Raw genomic sequence first — 13,411 nt, 5'->3', positions numbered from 1 at the left:
GTTTGTTGCAGTCATTGCAAGGTATTTTGTAAACTATATTGGTCCTGCATGTCTTGGGTATGGGATCTTTGGTCCTTGTAAGTGTTTGTCGTAGTGTGGCTGTGGGATTCCTAGTGGTCACAGCAGTCTCATTGTCAGTTCAGATATGTTCTTGATATAGAGTATGGTGGCCAGTGTGTTAGACCATACTTTGTCTCTTGCTGTCATCTATCTAGTAGGCACCTGCAGATGAAATTGTTGAGTTAGCCTTCTGACTGCTTGCAGATCTACTGCATTTTCATCTATTGGGAGCTTAACTTTCCTTGAGGCACCAAAATCTAAAACCTTTCAAGAGTTGTTGGATTAATTTAAGGAATATTTTGAGCCTAAGCCTCCTGTAATCCTGAGATGCTATCGATTTTATTCAGCAGTTTGAGAACCAGAGGAATCTGTATTAGGATTTCTAAGAATGTTGAGATGATTGGCAGAGGCATGTGATTTTGGGTTATCCCTGAATGAGATGCTGAGAGACTGTTTGGTATGTGGGAATGATGACGAAGCAGGCAAAAGCGCCTCCCAGCTGAAGCCCAACTGGACTCCAAACAAGCTCCACAACTGGCTTTGTCATTAGAAAATACAGCAAATGGAGCATGCGAGCTACAGGGCTCCCAATGGAATTGATACCATCACCTGTCCGACTGAGCTCGGGGAACACCACTTGAGTATAGGCAATTACAGAGCCTCACACTGGCCATATCCTGAGCGGAGGGATCCCAGGTCAGTACATAGCAAAACCCTAAAACAAAGCTGAGCCTCGGCTAAATGGCTAAAGTATTCTTCAGGATCTATTGTAACGCTATTGTAGTTGCTGCTGGTATGTGGATTCAACATAGCAAAAAAGTTTGATTTGAGTAAAAAAACTCATAGGTCAATATCCAGGAGAGTATACACCCTGGAAAGTCTACCTACATGAAGTTTGGAACAGTTAAATTGCTTAGCAACATCCAAATTAGAACCAATCAAAATTAAATCAGAGATAGTAATTTCTGAAGAAGGGTCTAGGCCCGAAACATCAGCTTTCCTGCTCCTCTGATACTGTTTTGCCTGCTGTGTTCATCCAGCTCTACACCTTGTTGTCTCAATCAAAATTAAAGTTTGGTTAAATGGTCACCCAGGTCTCATAGATGTTGATACCAGCAGAGTTATATCAGTGATTGCAGAACCAGCCTTTAATAAGATTTGCTTTAGATGCCAACTCTTAAGTTTGTGCAAGACCTCAGCCAGACCGAGAACATATACTGAGGAATGGTTACAGATTGGTTACATTGGATTAGAACGTAGAAGGAACGGTTAGTAAGTTTGTGGATGACATGAAAATCGGTGGCATAGTAGACAGTGAAAAAGGCATTCTAAGATTACAAAGGGATCACGATGAAATGGGTCAATGGGTGGAAAATGGCACCTGGAGCTCAATCTGGATAAATGTGAGGTATTGCGTTTTGGTGCAACAAACGAGAGTAGGGCTTATAATTAAAAATAGAGCCTTGGGCAGTGTTGTGGAACAGAGGGACCTAGGGGTTTAGGAACACAGTTCTTTGAAATTTGTCACATACAGACAGGATGGTAAAGGCGTTTGGCACGTTTACCTTCATTGCTCAGTTGTTTGAGTATAGGAGTTGGGAAGTCATGATGAGGTTATATGGGACATTGATGAGGCCTCCTCTGGAATACTGCAATACTCCTCTGCAATACACTTTTGTTCTCCCAGTTATAGGAAACTTATTATTAAGCTGGAGAGGGTTCAGAAGAGATTTACCAGGATGTTCTGGGTATAGAAAGTTTGAGCTATAAAGAAAGGCTGGATAGGCTGTGTCTTTTTTCACTGGAGCGTAAGATGTTGAGACGCGACCTGATAGAAGTTTATGAAATAATTAGGAGTATTGATAGATTTTATAGTAGTTGTCTTTTCCCTAGAATGGGGGATTTCAAGTCTAGGGGACGCATTTTTAAGCTGAGAGGAGCAAGATTTAAAAAAGACATGAAGGGCGGATTTTTTAGACAGTGGATGGTTCGCACGTGGAATAAACTTCCTGAGGAAGTTGTAGGTGTGGCTCCAATTATAACGTTTTAAAAGACATTTGGATAAGTGCATGAATAGGAAAGGTTTGGAGGGAAATGGGTCAGGAGGAGGCAGGTGGGACTGGTTTAGTTTGGGGTGATGGCTGGCTTGGATTGGTTGGACTGAGGGATCGGTTTCTGTGCTGTATGACTATATGACACTGAGGGTACAACATTGGTTCCAGTCTCCTAAGAGAAGTAGTTGGTACAGTTGCCAATGATTTTAGTAAACCGTTCATGCCCAAGTTTGATGGGGTAGAATTGGTTGAAAATTGTTTGACCTTGATTGACCGAATACATTTTGTTTAGAAAATGGCTGCCTGAGTGAATTCCTAATTAAATACCCAGGAGTTTTTCAGGAAGGTCTAGGGACAATCAAAGGAGCCAACACCACCTTGCACACTGCCCAGAAAGCAATCACACAATTCTCCAAAGCCTGCCCAGTGTCATTTGCCTTGCGGGCAGAAGTGGAGGCAGAAATCAAGAAGCGGGAAAGTGAAGAAATCATCAAACCTGTGCCGTTAGCAAAATGGGCAGCACTAGTCATACTGATTGTGAAGCCTGATGGTTCGGTTTGCCTTTGTGGGAATTTTAAGCAAATGGTAAACCACTTCACACAGTTGGATAAAGCCCAATCCCTTGCATAGAGGATTTATACACAAACCTGGCAGGGGCTGTCCTTCATGAAGCCCGATGTGAGCCATTCATGCATGCCATTGCAACTAGTTAAGGGGTGCCAGACGTATTCCTCAATTAATAGCTATAAGGGCTTAGACAAATATACAAGACTGCCATTTGGGGTATCATCAGTCTATGCCATTTTCCAGTGAATGATGGAGAACATTTTACAATGGCTACCCCAGGTTGCCATTTATTTGGATTACATACTAATAATAGATGAGACCAATAAAGAGCACTTGGAGAACTTGGACATACTGGTTAAATGTTTCCCACATCAATAAATGTGTGATCCAGGCACCTCAACTGGCTACAGTGTTAACAAGACCATGTTACATCTGTTGGCAAATAAAGAGCTGTCCTGGAGCTTAGGTCTTTCTTTGGGTTGGTGAATTATTATGGAAAATTCATACATAACGTGGTCTCCATCCCATTGCCCTTACACCTGCTATTGAGGAAAGGATCAGCCTTAGAAATGAACAAGAAGTAGCCTTTAGGGAAGTGAAAAATTGCCTAAGGTTTTGGCCCACCACAATCCTAAGTGACTATGATGCCTCCCTGCACGGCATTGGGGTAGCGTTGGCCCAGTGGATAGGAATGCATGAATGCATATGCTTCCTGGACTTAGGGTGATGTCAAACACAAATATGCCTAGATAAAGAAGGAAGGTTTGGCGGTCATCTTGAGAGTGAGAGCATTCCACCAATGCCTTACAGACATAAATTTGTAATAGTAAGTAACAAGTTTTTATGGGTTTCAATTCAGATGCATAACTTTCACATTTATTCAAATACCTCACCAGTGTGTAACATAGCTGAATGTGTAGCCTTTAGTTATGAATGTGATATAGGGTCTGTTTCTACGCTGTATGACTGTGACTTTATATCAGATTTATAAGCCACTCATTGAGAGGAGGAGTGACCTATGCATGAGGAAAAGTGAACATACAGGAATTATGATCTAGGTTGACATACCAGCGTCTTGTTACAATGAAGGTACACTTAGTCTCAGGACAATGGCAGGAGCAGGAAGGGTTAACTTTTCCATGTGTGCCTTATTGAAAGCTCTGCAGATCCAGAACTAGAATATTTTTGCAGTCTGTCATTCATTCTTGTTTAGCCTGTGCTGTTGTAACATTTGCTGCCCTCTTTGTCTTCCAAAGAGTGCCAATTTGAATGAGATCATCATCCTACTGTTATGTAACATAGAAAGGATATGTAAATATTGAACTGCGTTTTCAAACGACCACTGGGGAGAGAAAATTCTACCAGAAATGCACACCACCTCAGCTCTCTCTCGGATGTAACCACCCAACCCCAACGAGTACAGTGCTTGACAGTTATGTCACACTGCGTAGTAAGGTAGTGCTTTCACTTGTCAGCATTGAAAGTTCAGTATATAAATGTGGATCATGAGAGGCCTTACACTAAAGATAACAAATGTTTACAGTGAGCAGTCATTCTGTGTAGAATCAATTCATAAACTGTCACAGGCTCTTCAGTTTGCTGGTGTGAGAGAGATCTGCAGGCAACAGTCAGTGAGAGATTAGTGGGTCTACTGCTATGCACAGTACTGATGAATTGAGTGGCACTGTATATACGGAATTGGGGTGAGGGTACAGGATGTGTGTTACAGATGAAATTGCGAGAGGGGTGCAGCCAGTGTGCAAACGAATAGGATAAATTTACAGGTGTGCATAATTGGTGTTTGACGATAATCTAAAGCCTGGCTGAGTTGCATATATGCTACAATCTAATATATCTCAGATCCTCTTGCTTCAATCTTCCTGTGTTGTCTGTTTTTCAGGGTTTTGCAATAAACACAGATTCAGTATCACATGGTCTACCTGATTCGCCTGCAGTACGAGGTGTACATCTCAAGGATAGCCCATCTCTCAAGTTTCGCAGAGGAGAACTGTCCTCTTCTAAAGGTCAGTATCAACACTCCGCAACTGCAGTTGCTTCCATGACATCAAAATTAAACAGAAAATCACCAGCATTGCAGTTTATTTCTTACTCAAAATAATATTTGCTGCTGCCGTAGTTTGTGGAGATTTTTTTTGTGTGAACCTGTAACAAAATATCAACATGCTAATTAAATCCAGTCCAGCATTAGCTCCCCACAATTGCTCACTTGCTCAATCATTACATAATTGGAATTTAATGAAATGCAGCAATGAATACAAAATTGGGATATAACATGAACTTGTATAAAGCCTTAGTATGCTGACCAAAGATAAGTATTGTGTGCAGCTTTAGGATCCATAGTTGAACGATGGATGCATCACAGATTTAGTAAACATAAAAGACTGCCGTTACTGGAAATTTGAAATTAAGCCAGAAAAATGCTGGAAAATTCGGCAAGGTTGACAGCATTGGTATGGCAAGAAACAACAGTTAGCGATTCAAGTCTGGGATATTTATTCTGATGAAAAGAGTTACACTTGAAATATTAACTGTTTCTCTCTCCACACATGCTGTACCAGTTGAATACTTCCATCATCTTCTGTTTTTATTTCACTGAGATGCTGTCTGGTATGAGGAAATACAAATGCAAAGTGCTACTTCAAATGAAATAATCCTTTTATTTGATGGAATAGAGGAGATTACAGGGTAGTTTGTAAAGATGTTTAAGTTAAAAACAAATGGCATCTGTAGATATAACAAATTACTTTTGTTACTTTATTTGGTCTTGGGAAAGGCTGTAGCCATGGTCCATTTTTAGTTATCCTGAGCAAATAGTGGTAGGTGTGCTCTTTGGGACTCCGCAGTCCTCTGCCTGGGAATTCTAAGATATTGCTTTGTAACAGTGGTGGAAAGTCGCCATAGTGTCATAGAGTCATACAGCATGGAACCAGACCCTTCGGTCCAACCAGTCCATGCCAAACATAATTCCAAACTAAACTAGCCCCACCTGCTTGCTCTTGGCCCATATCCTTCCTGTCCTTTTCTAGTCATGTACTTAAATAAGTGTATTTTAAAGTGAAGTTAAAGTCACAAAAGTCTTAGAGACTGTTCCCTTCTAGAGGGAGAGACAGAAGACTGGTGGTAAGTTTCACTTGATGGCTACCACCACATATTACATGAGTGACAAGGTTAAGAAGGCCTTTCTTGTGACCTCAGGGGTCATCATCTGAGTGAACTCAGCCAGTGCGGGAATGGAACCAATGCTGTTGGCATCACTCATCACAAACCAGATATCCAGGCAAATGACCCCCATTGAATGACAACATACATCCAAGTAAAGATGCAGCAGCTTGATTCCTATTGTAAATAACGAGGATTTGATAATTCTCGTATTTAGAAAAGTAACAATTGCTAGTCTCATACGCAAAATATTGCTGCTATAGATAAATTGCTCAATGTGTTTTCAGTCTGACTGTCAGAGTAATGTGAATTAGCTTGATATTCATCAATTGATGTTTTGATTTCAGCTTCATTAGTAGACAGCTCTCGAAGTCGAGAGATTCCAATCTTGGATGGATATGAGGAGAGAAGCACAAAAGGAGTAGTAGATAGTGGTCTTGTTCGCATTTTTGTGGCTCTTTTCGATTATGAACCTGCGACAATGTCACCAAATCCAGATGCTGCAGAAGAGGAGCTGGCATTTAGAGAGGGCCAGATCCTAAAGGTGAGAGTGCAGTGTCCATAATATGTTTGAAAGCCCTGAGGAAGAAAGGCTGCGATGTCTAATTAAATGTGGGAGAGTATATAAACCTGTTGTTTACAGCTTAACAACCAATCTGACTGCAGCAAGTATTTCATTAGTGATGAGTAGGATCCTGGTTGATATACCCTGACAAGGCAAGTAGCTTTTTATGTGAGGGACGTTCCTGTGAATTCATTTTCCTAAGCGTCATTGGTAGCCCTAATTTGAAGGTGCTGGCATTGGACTGAGTTGGAAGAAGTCAGAAGTCACATGTCACCAAGTTATAGTCCGATAGGTTAATTTGAAATCACAAGCTTTCAGAGCACAGCCCCTTCGTCAGGAGCTCAGGAATTTTCAGAGTTTATAAATTAAAAAGCAAATCTTCCAAATTCCTTATTGATAATGGGCTAAAATTTCTGAGAAAAGATAAACACAGACAGATTGCCACTCTGCTCCTACTTTTTTTCCCATTAAGGTAGAGCTCTGCATAGTTTGTTTATCCATTCCTGGGATGCAGGCATCTCTGGTGGGGCCAGCATTTATTGCCTAGCCCTAGCTGCCCTTGAGCGAGTGGTGGTGAGCTGCCTGAGCTTTCAGCAGAATTTTCAATCACAGTTCCTTCAGAAATAGACTTGAAATCTAAAAGCCATCTTGCAAGCAGGATAGCTGGGTAAATCAAACCCTGCCCCCTTTTTCATGCCAGAAGTTGCTGTATTCTGTGATTTAAATGTCCAGCAGCATGGACACCCACTGTGACAGTTCATGTGAAAGGGTAAATATCTAAGGTAAGTCTGGGGTTAGGGTGCCAGGGCACAAGGTGGACAGAGAGCCAGGTAAATAATTGAGTGTTTAGATAAATCAGGGTGAGTGGGGTGTATCTGATCCAATGAGAAGAAGGGATGTTATGTCTGCCAACGAACAGGTGTGTTGTTGGGCTCATCAAAGTGGGGGGTTCTGTTGGATCTCTGGGATGGAGAGGAGTTGCTGTGCCTGGCTAGGGATGGTGGAGGCTGGGTGCTTCAGAGAAAAAAGCTGTTGGATCTTAGGTGAAGCTGTTGGGCCCAGCAGTGGCACTAGTGGGGGTGGTGGCGCTTTCGGTTCATGGTCAGATGAGTGGGAAAGAGGGTGGTTGTCATGGGGTGGGCTAGAATTTTCAAGATTGAGGCCAACAGTGAATTGGGGGATTACTTTAATAGTCACCCAGGAATTAGCTTGGCTATAAATTGCCTAACATTTCCTGGGTAGGTATTAACTACAGCCGAGTCCTTCACGTTTCCAGTTTAAATGGATACTTTTGGAGGGTTTCTGGCACAGGGGAGATGGTCATTGGAATCTTCAATTTCCTACACAGTGCTCTCAAAGGTTGCTTCATCAGAGAGTCCATATTGTCCGGTGCAAAGCTCCCATTTATGCTGCTGGAGCAACTGTTTGGCCATTGGAATATCTGGCCAATTTTTTTTATTAACTGATTTCTGACGAAGCTTACACACAGAAGAGAGCAAGTGTGGTTGGTCAAAAGCTACTTCTAAAAGCCATTGATATAAGAGATAATGCATTAAAATTAAGTTGCAAGTGAAATGATTACAAATGTGATGAATGGAGTGATAGAAAGCCATTAAAGCATCGTGTTGGAAATTTGCATCAGCCTAGCATACATTCTAGAAGGGATAGAAATCTCCTTCTATGTCACATTCAGCTTGCTACTGCTGCTGTACGAACTGCAAAGCACAAGTGCCCTCTAGAGCTTTAAAGAGATGTATGTGGCATCTTACCTATTGTAGTCATCCTGCAAACAGAAAAGTTTTCTCTACATCTATTTTACCAATATATTGCAAAATTCAAAAGCATTCATGAAATTGCACCTTAATGATTGATACTGTAGGGAACATTCACCTAGCATATGCAATCTTGTCTCATAATTTTACCCCTTGGGAATCCCGGTAACAATCTGGTGAATCAGTTACTGCGCCCAGAACAGTAGCTTGGTGGCCCCATTGTGGTCTAACCGAGGCTTTGTACAGCTGCCTTAAAACTTCCTTCCCTTGTATTCTAGCTGCAGTTAATAAAGGCTTGCATTTATTTATGATTTTTATCATGCCTGACTACCAAATTTAGTAATGTGTACCTGGACTCTTTCTATTTTTGTTGAATAGTCATTGTTGTGAGATATATTCAGTTGGTTGAATGGCTGGTTTTTGATTCGCAGTGATGCCAGAAAGGATCAATTCCTGTACTGGCTGAGATTGCCATGAAGGTGCCACTTTTTCAATCTCGCCACTTGATTGACCCTCAAGTTAAATTCACCACCAGTCATTTCTGTCTTATGAGAGAGCAGCTGTTTATTTCTCTGTGATTATGGCAACTTTATCTTTTACCTTTAATCTCATCAAGTCAATAATTTATTTTCAATTTCATTCATCTTAATTTCACCTCATAGCATCTGGGATGAAACCTTATCAAATGTCTTTGGCAAATTATATAAACACGATTCTTAGATATTTCCATGTATACTACTTCAATTACCTTTCCAAAAATTCACTTAAGTATGATCTGCCCTTTACAAACCCATATTGGCTGTCTTTAGGCAGCTCAGATTTCTCTAAATTCTTAGTCAATCTGCCCCTAATTATAGATTTCAGTCATTTCCCCACAGTAGTTGTACGATTAACAGGTTCAGAATTTCCTTGTTTACCTCTCTTTCAATATTCTTAAACAAAGGAGTTACAGTTGCAGTTTTACGATCTAAAGAGACACTTCCTTAACTGAGACGGGTACAAAAGCTTATGATAAAGCATCTGTAATTTATTCACTTTCTTTAGAACATCAGTGGAAGCCATCAGGCCCTGAGAATTTGCCATTCATTTTGTACCATTATTTTTGTTTCAATGCTGCTTTGTTGCTTACACTATTTTGAGTGAACTGCTGACCCAAATTTCCTATGATCCAAGAATAATCTGACTTCTTTGTGCAGTGTGTGATTGATCTATGTTGATGCATTGTGGAAGGAATTTTTCTCCAGGTTAAATAAATTATTTATCGAAATGCAGTGTTAAAAATTTTTAACTTGTGCAATTCTCTCAGCTGATCGCATCTCCATGTCCACGAGATGCTTGAGTCACCTATCACGTCCTCTCTGAGGGTGCGACAAGGGAGCAGATGCATGGACAGTCAACAAAGCTGTTGTTATATTTAAGCCAATTTTAACTCCCTCTTACAATGATGTTAGGGACGTTGTGATTGGCAGCTTTTCTTCCATGTAGGGATAGCCTGTGGGATATATGTTCATCAGTGGGGTGTGAAGACTGAGAGGAGGTTGGGCTAGGAAACTGAGAAGTAAGACAGTCTGAACAATCTCATTGCAGATATTTGGTGATAAGGATGCTGATGGATTTTACCGTGGAGAAGCCAATGGGCAGACTGGTTATGTGCCATGCAACATGGTCTCCGAAATCCAGGTGGATGATGATGGAATGATGGAGCAGCTATTACAGAGAGGTTATCTGGCTCCCAGTATGTCCATGGAGAAGCTGGGTGAGTTGTGCATTGAACAGATAGCACTGTTTGTAACTATTGCATTCTGTTTTCGGGTAGAATGTATTCACAATATAATGTCACATACTGAGCAATTAGCTAAGCCACCAGTTCACATGTTTGGGCATTTTCAATTTTTTTTTCTAATGCTGCAATAGAACTATTAACAGGAGTTAGAAACAAGTCAACTTTGGCCCGGAAAGCAGGGAAGTTGATTGAAACAGGTTGCACTAAAAAATGAAGCAACATTTGTTGGTTAAGTATAAAGGAGGCAAATTTTGACACAGTTTGGAACAGGGAAGGCAGTTGTATGTGTCTCTTAAGAAATAGTAGTCATGAGTAAATTTACCAGGCGTTCGTAGCTAAGTATACCAATGCTGAAATCCATCACAGCACATCATCTACTGCTGCTTTCAAATCACTGATGGTAATGTGTGTTGGACAGATGGCAATAGGCAAACTGAATATGGAATTTTCCTGGCTCCCAAGCTTAAAACCTGGTGCCAACATGCCTTAAATTCAAGTCTTATGTGACCTTAAGTTATCACACCCTTTGGCCAGCTGTGGGTGCTGATATTTTGTCAGATTATATTCAATGGCACTGTCATGCAATCCAATGTTGCTGCTTTAGTATGGGGATGTCAGAGATCTAGAAAAATCAAAACCTGAGTTAAGAGAGGTTCAATGAATGACTGCTTGCAGTAACAGATGCTTACCTTGAATATGCTAATCTGTGTGGATAAAGGGAGAACTTGACATCAGTACATTGTGTGTGTGTGTGTGTGTGTGTGTGTGTGTGTGTGTGTGTGTGTGTGTGTGTGTGTGTGAGAGAGAGAGAGAGAGATGCACATAGCTTGGTCTGGAGCTCCCTACCTGAGCTGACTTGAGGCCTGTCAAGTCCCAGCTAGAAATGCTGTAAATATTTTCACCTTCACGAGAATCTTGTTCTGGAGCTTAAGAGCTGTGTTCTACTTTGCAGTGAGCTTGACAGCTTCAGAGATGTAACCTCTTGCAACCTTATCTCGGATTAATGACCACTTTGCTGCAGTACACACACTAATGAAAGAAAAGTCGGGTTGAACCTGACCAGGGCCAGTCAGAGCTGATGTTGGCAGCCATATCTGTGTTCTGGTTAAAGTCGTGAATGAATTGGCTGGCATTGCTGGTATTAGCTGGTCACTGAAATCACTCCCTATGCTTTTGAAAACTAGAACTATAAATTGAAGGCCTTTCAGATATGCTCCTTCCCCAGTTTCCCAGGCCAGTTGTGTCAGTGTACATATCATTGAGACATGCAGTACACCCTGTGTCAGTTAGTGATTTGGTCCGTATGTTAAGTTGTATAAACGTGTTGTTTGTGTTGGGCAAGTTGACAATTGCATATAGACAAAAGAATTTGAAGTCCCTGATAGTAAGGTGTAAAGATACAATTACAGTAGGAGGAGGCAGAGATAAGAAGCCACAGGGGCCAGTTTATATTCTGTAGCTTTAGTAGATGTAACTGGAAGAAATAATGGCGGCAAAGTTAGAATGGGTAGGGGTTAAAGGACATCTCAGAGCTAGGGCAAAATGAGTGATTATGATTGAAGTTCAGATACTGGCATTGCTGCTAATAAAAATTGTCGGAAGCCTGCATATTTCAAAACAATGTAATCATGAATGCCTCAACACTGCGCGATACCAAAGCAAATAAAAAAATCCAATTTTATTTGAAAAGATTTTGAATGTGTTCCTTGCACCTTCAGACATTTGTGGAAGTCCCACTGAGGATTTGGGCAATTCAGTACAATATCACATAATGTATGGGGTAGGGAATATATGATGTGTATGGAATATATAAGTGCAAAACAGTGCTGTTTGGAAAGCGAAACAATTTGAGGTACCAGAGGTGGAGCTTATGGCCTTTGGAATCCCAGTGTTCCACAAATGTCACTGTGCCCTAATTTTTCCTTTGTTTCCACAGGCCTGAATAGTGAGGTATGTACACAGCAATCTATATTCAAGTAAACTTGATTCAGTCATCGGTAATGGCCCAGTACTGGCCAAACCTTCTGATTTACTAACCTAACATGATTCTGCTCTGTCTGTCTCAGCTTCCTGTGTGCTGCTTTATTTCCTCTTTTTTTTCTCTCGTCTTTTGCTGTATGAAGGCAGCCACACGCTCTCTCAACCGCCACGCCGCACTGCGCCTCCTCCGAAACCAAGGCGAACCAAAAAAGGTCTGTCTCACTTCATGCTTACCTTTTTGTTGCTTTTTTCCATTGAAAACATCCGTGTCAGTGTTTGACTTGCTGCTTCCCACTCATTGTCTAATATCACAGCACTTAGTGTGTGCAGGTGTATATGGAACAGGACCTGTATTAAAACGAGCATCTAATAAATTAATCCCTGATCTTTCAGTGCAATCCAGCAAGTGGGAGGAGAGTCGAAAACAAGGTCAGCCTCTTGTTATTTCTTCATAGATAACTAAATTCTGTTCACGTGTGTCAAAATATCACATTCATTCCAACTCACGGAGAACTTAATTCAGTGGCAGCAGCTTTGTTGTAGAAGTATTGCACTTAATGTTCCCTTTTGATTTGGTTATACAGAGGACACCTGACAGGATATATGTTTAGAAACTTATGTAGTAATTGTATTGAGCAGACTTTTTAATGTTTATTTGTATTTTTATGCACAATATGTAACCACAGTGATCCATGTTGACTCATGAGGTTTATTAACAATCATCTCTGCCAGTCTCAACTGTAATTAAATATCTCAGGCTTATATTTTTTTTCATTCATGCAACATGGGCATAGCCTGCAGTGCCAGAATTTATTTGCCATCCTTTTAATTTTCCTTGAGCAAGTGGTGGTGAGCTGCCTTCTAGAAAGTCTAGAGTCCGTTTGGTTTAGGAATTTGACCCAACAACACTGAAGGTACAGCGATATATCCCCAGGTCAGGATGCTGAGTGGTTTGGGGCGACTTGCAGGTGGTGATTTATCTGCCCTTGTTCCTCTGGATGATTTAGTATTTGTGAGTTGTAAGTACTGGTGAAGTGGCCTTTGTGAATTTCTGCAATGCGTCTTGTAGATGGTACACAGTATTGCTATAATGTGCAGTGGCGGAAAGAGATAATCTTTGCAAATGTGGAATCACTGAAGCAGGCTGCTTTGTCCTGGATGGTGTCAAGTTTCTTGAATATTATTGGACTTGCAGTAATCTAGGCAATTGGGGAATATTACATCACAAGCCTGACTAGAGCTTTGTAGATGGGGAAAAGGCTTTGGAGACAAAAACAAAGTTGCTGGAAAAGCTCAGCAGGTCTAGAAGCATCTGTGGAGGAGAAAACAGAGTTAACATTTAAGGTCCGGTGAATAAAAGGATTTGGGGAGTCAGGAGGCAAGTTACTCACTGCAAGATTCTTAGCCTCTGGCCTGCTTTTGTAGCCACAGTATTTATATGGTTGGTACA

At 41.1% G+C, this 13,411-nt stretch overlaps 1 protein-coding gene across 8 annotated transcripts in view; it reads left to right on the top strand.

Moving 5' to 3' along the window:
• The window catches only part of LOC125464533 (RIMS-binding protein 2), a 218,364-nt gene that overhangs the window by 183,290 nt on the left and 21,663 nt on the right, over positions 1-13,411 (top strand). For 7 of the 8 annotated variants that reach the window (XM_048557017.2, XM_048557015.2, XM_048557013.2 and 4 more), the window contains 5 exons: positions 4,582-4,705; positions 6,209-6,405; positions 9,786-9,954; positions 12,105-12,173; positions 12,355-12,390. In XM_048557017.2, the coding sequence (XP_048412974.2) occupies positions 4,582-4,705; positions 6,209-6,405; positions 9,786-9,954; positions 12,105-12,173; positions 12,355-12,390 (595 nt within the window). The remainder of the gene's footprint in view (positions 1-4,581; positions 4,706-6,208; positions 6,406-9,785; positions 9,955-12,104; positions 12,174-12,354; positions 12,391-13,411) is intronic. The other variant, XM_048557016.2, reaches the window with a different exon arrangement.

Source organism: Stegostoma tigrinum, chromosome 27 (genome assembly GCF_030684315.1).
Source record: "Stegostoma tigrinum isolate sSteTig4 chromosome 27, sSteTig4.hap1, whole genome shotgun sequence".
Lineage (NCBI taxonomy): Eukaryota > Metazoa > Chordata > Chondrichthyes > Orectolobiformes > Stegostomatidae > Stegostoma > Stegostoma tigrinum.
The sequence above is the reverse complement of the archived record's forward strand: the minus strand, read 5'-3'. Positions and strand labels throughout refer to the sequence as shown.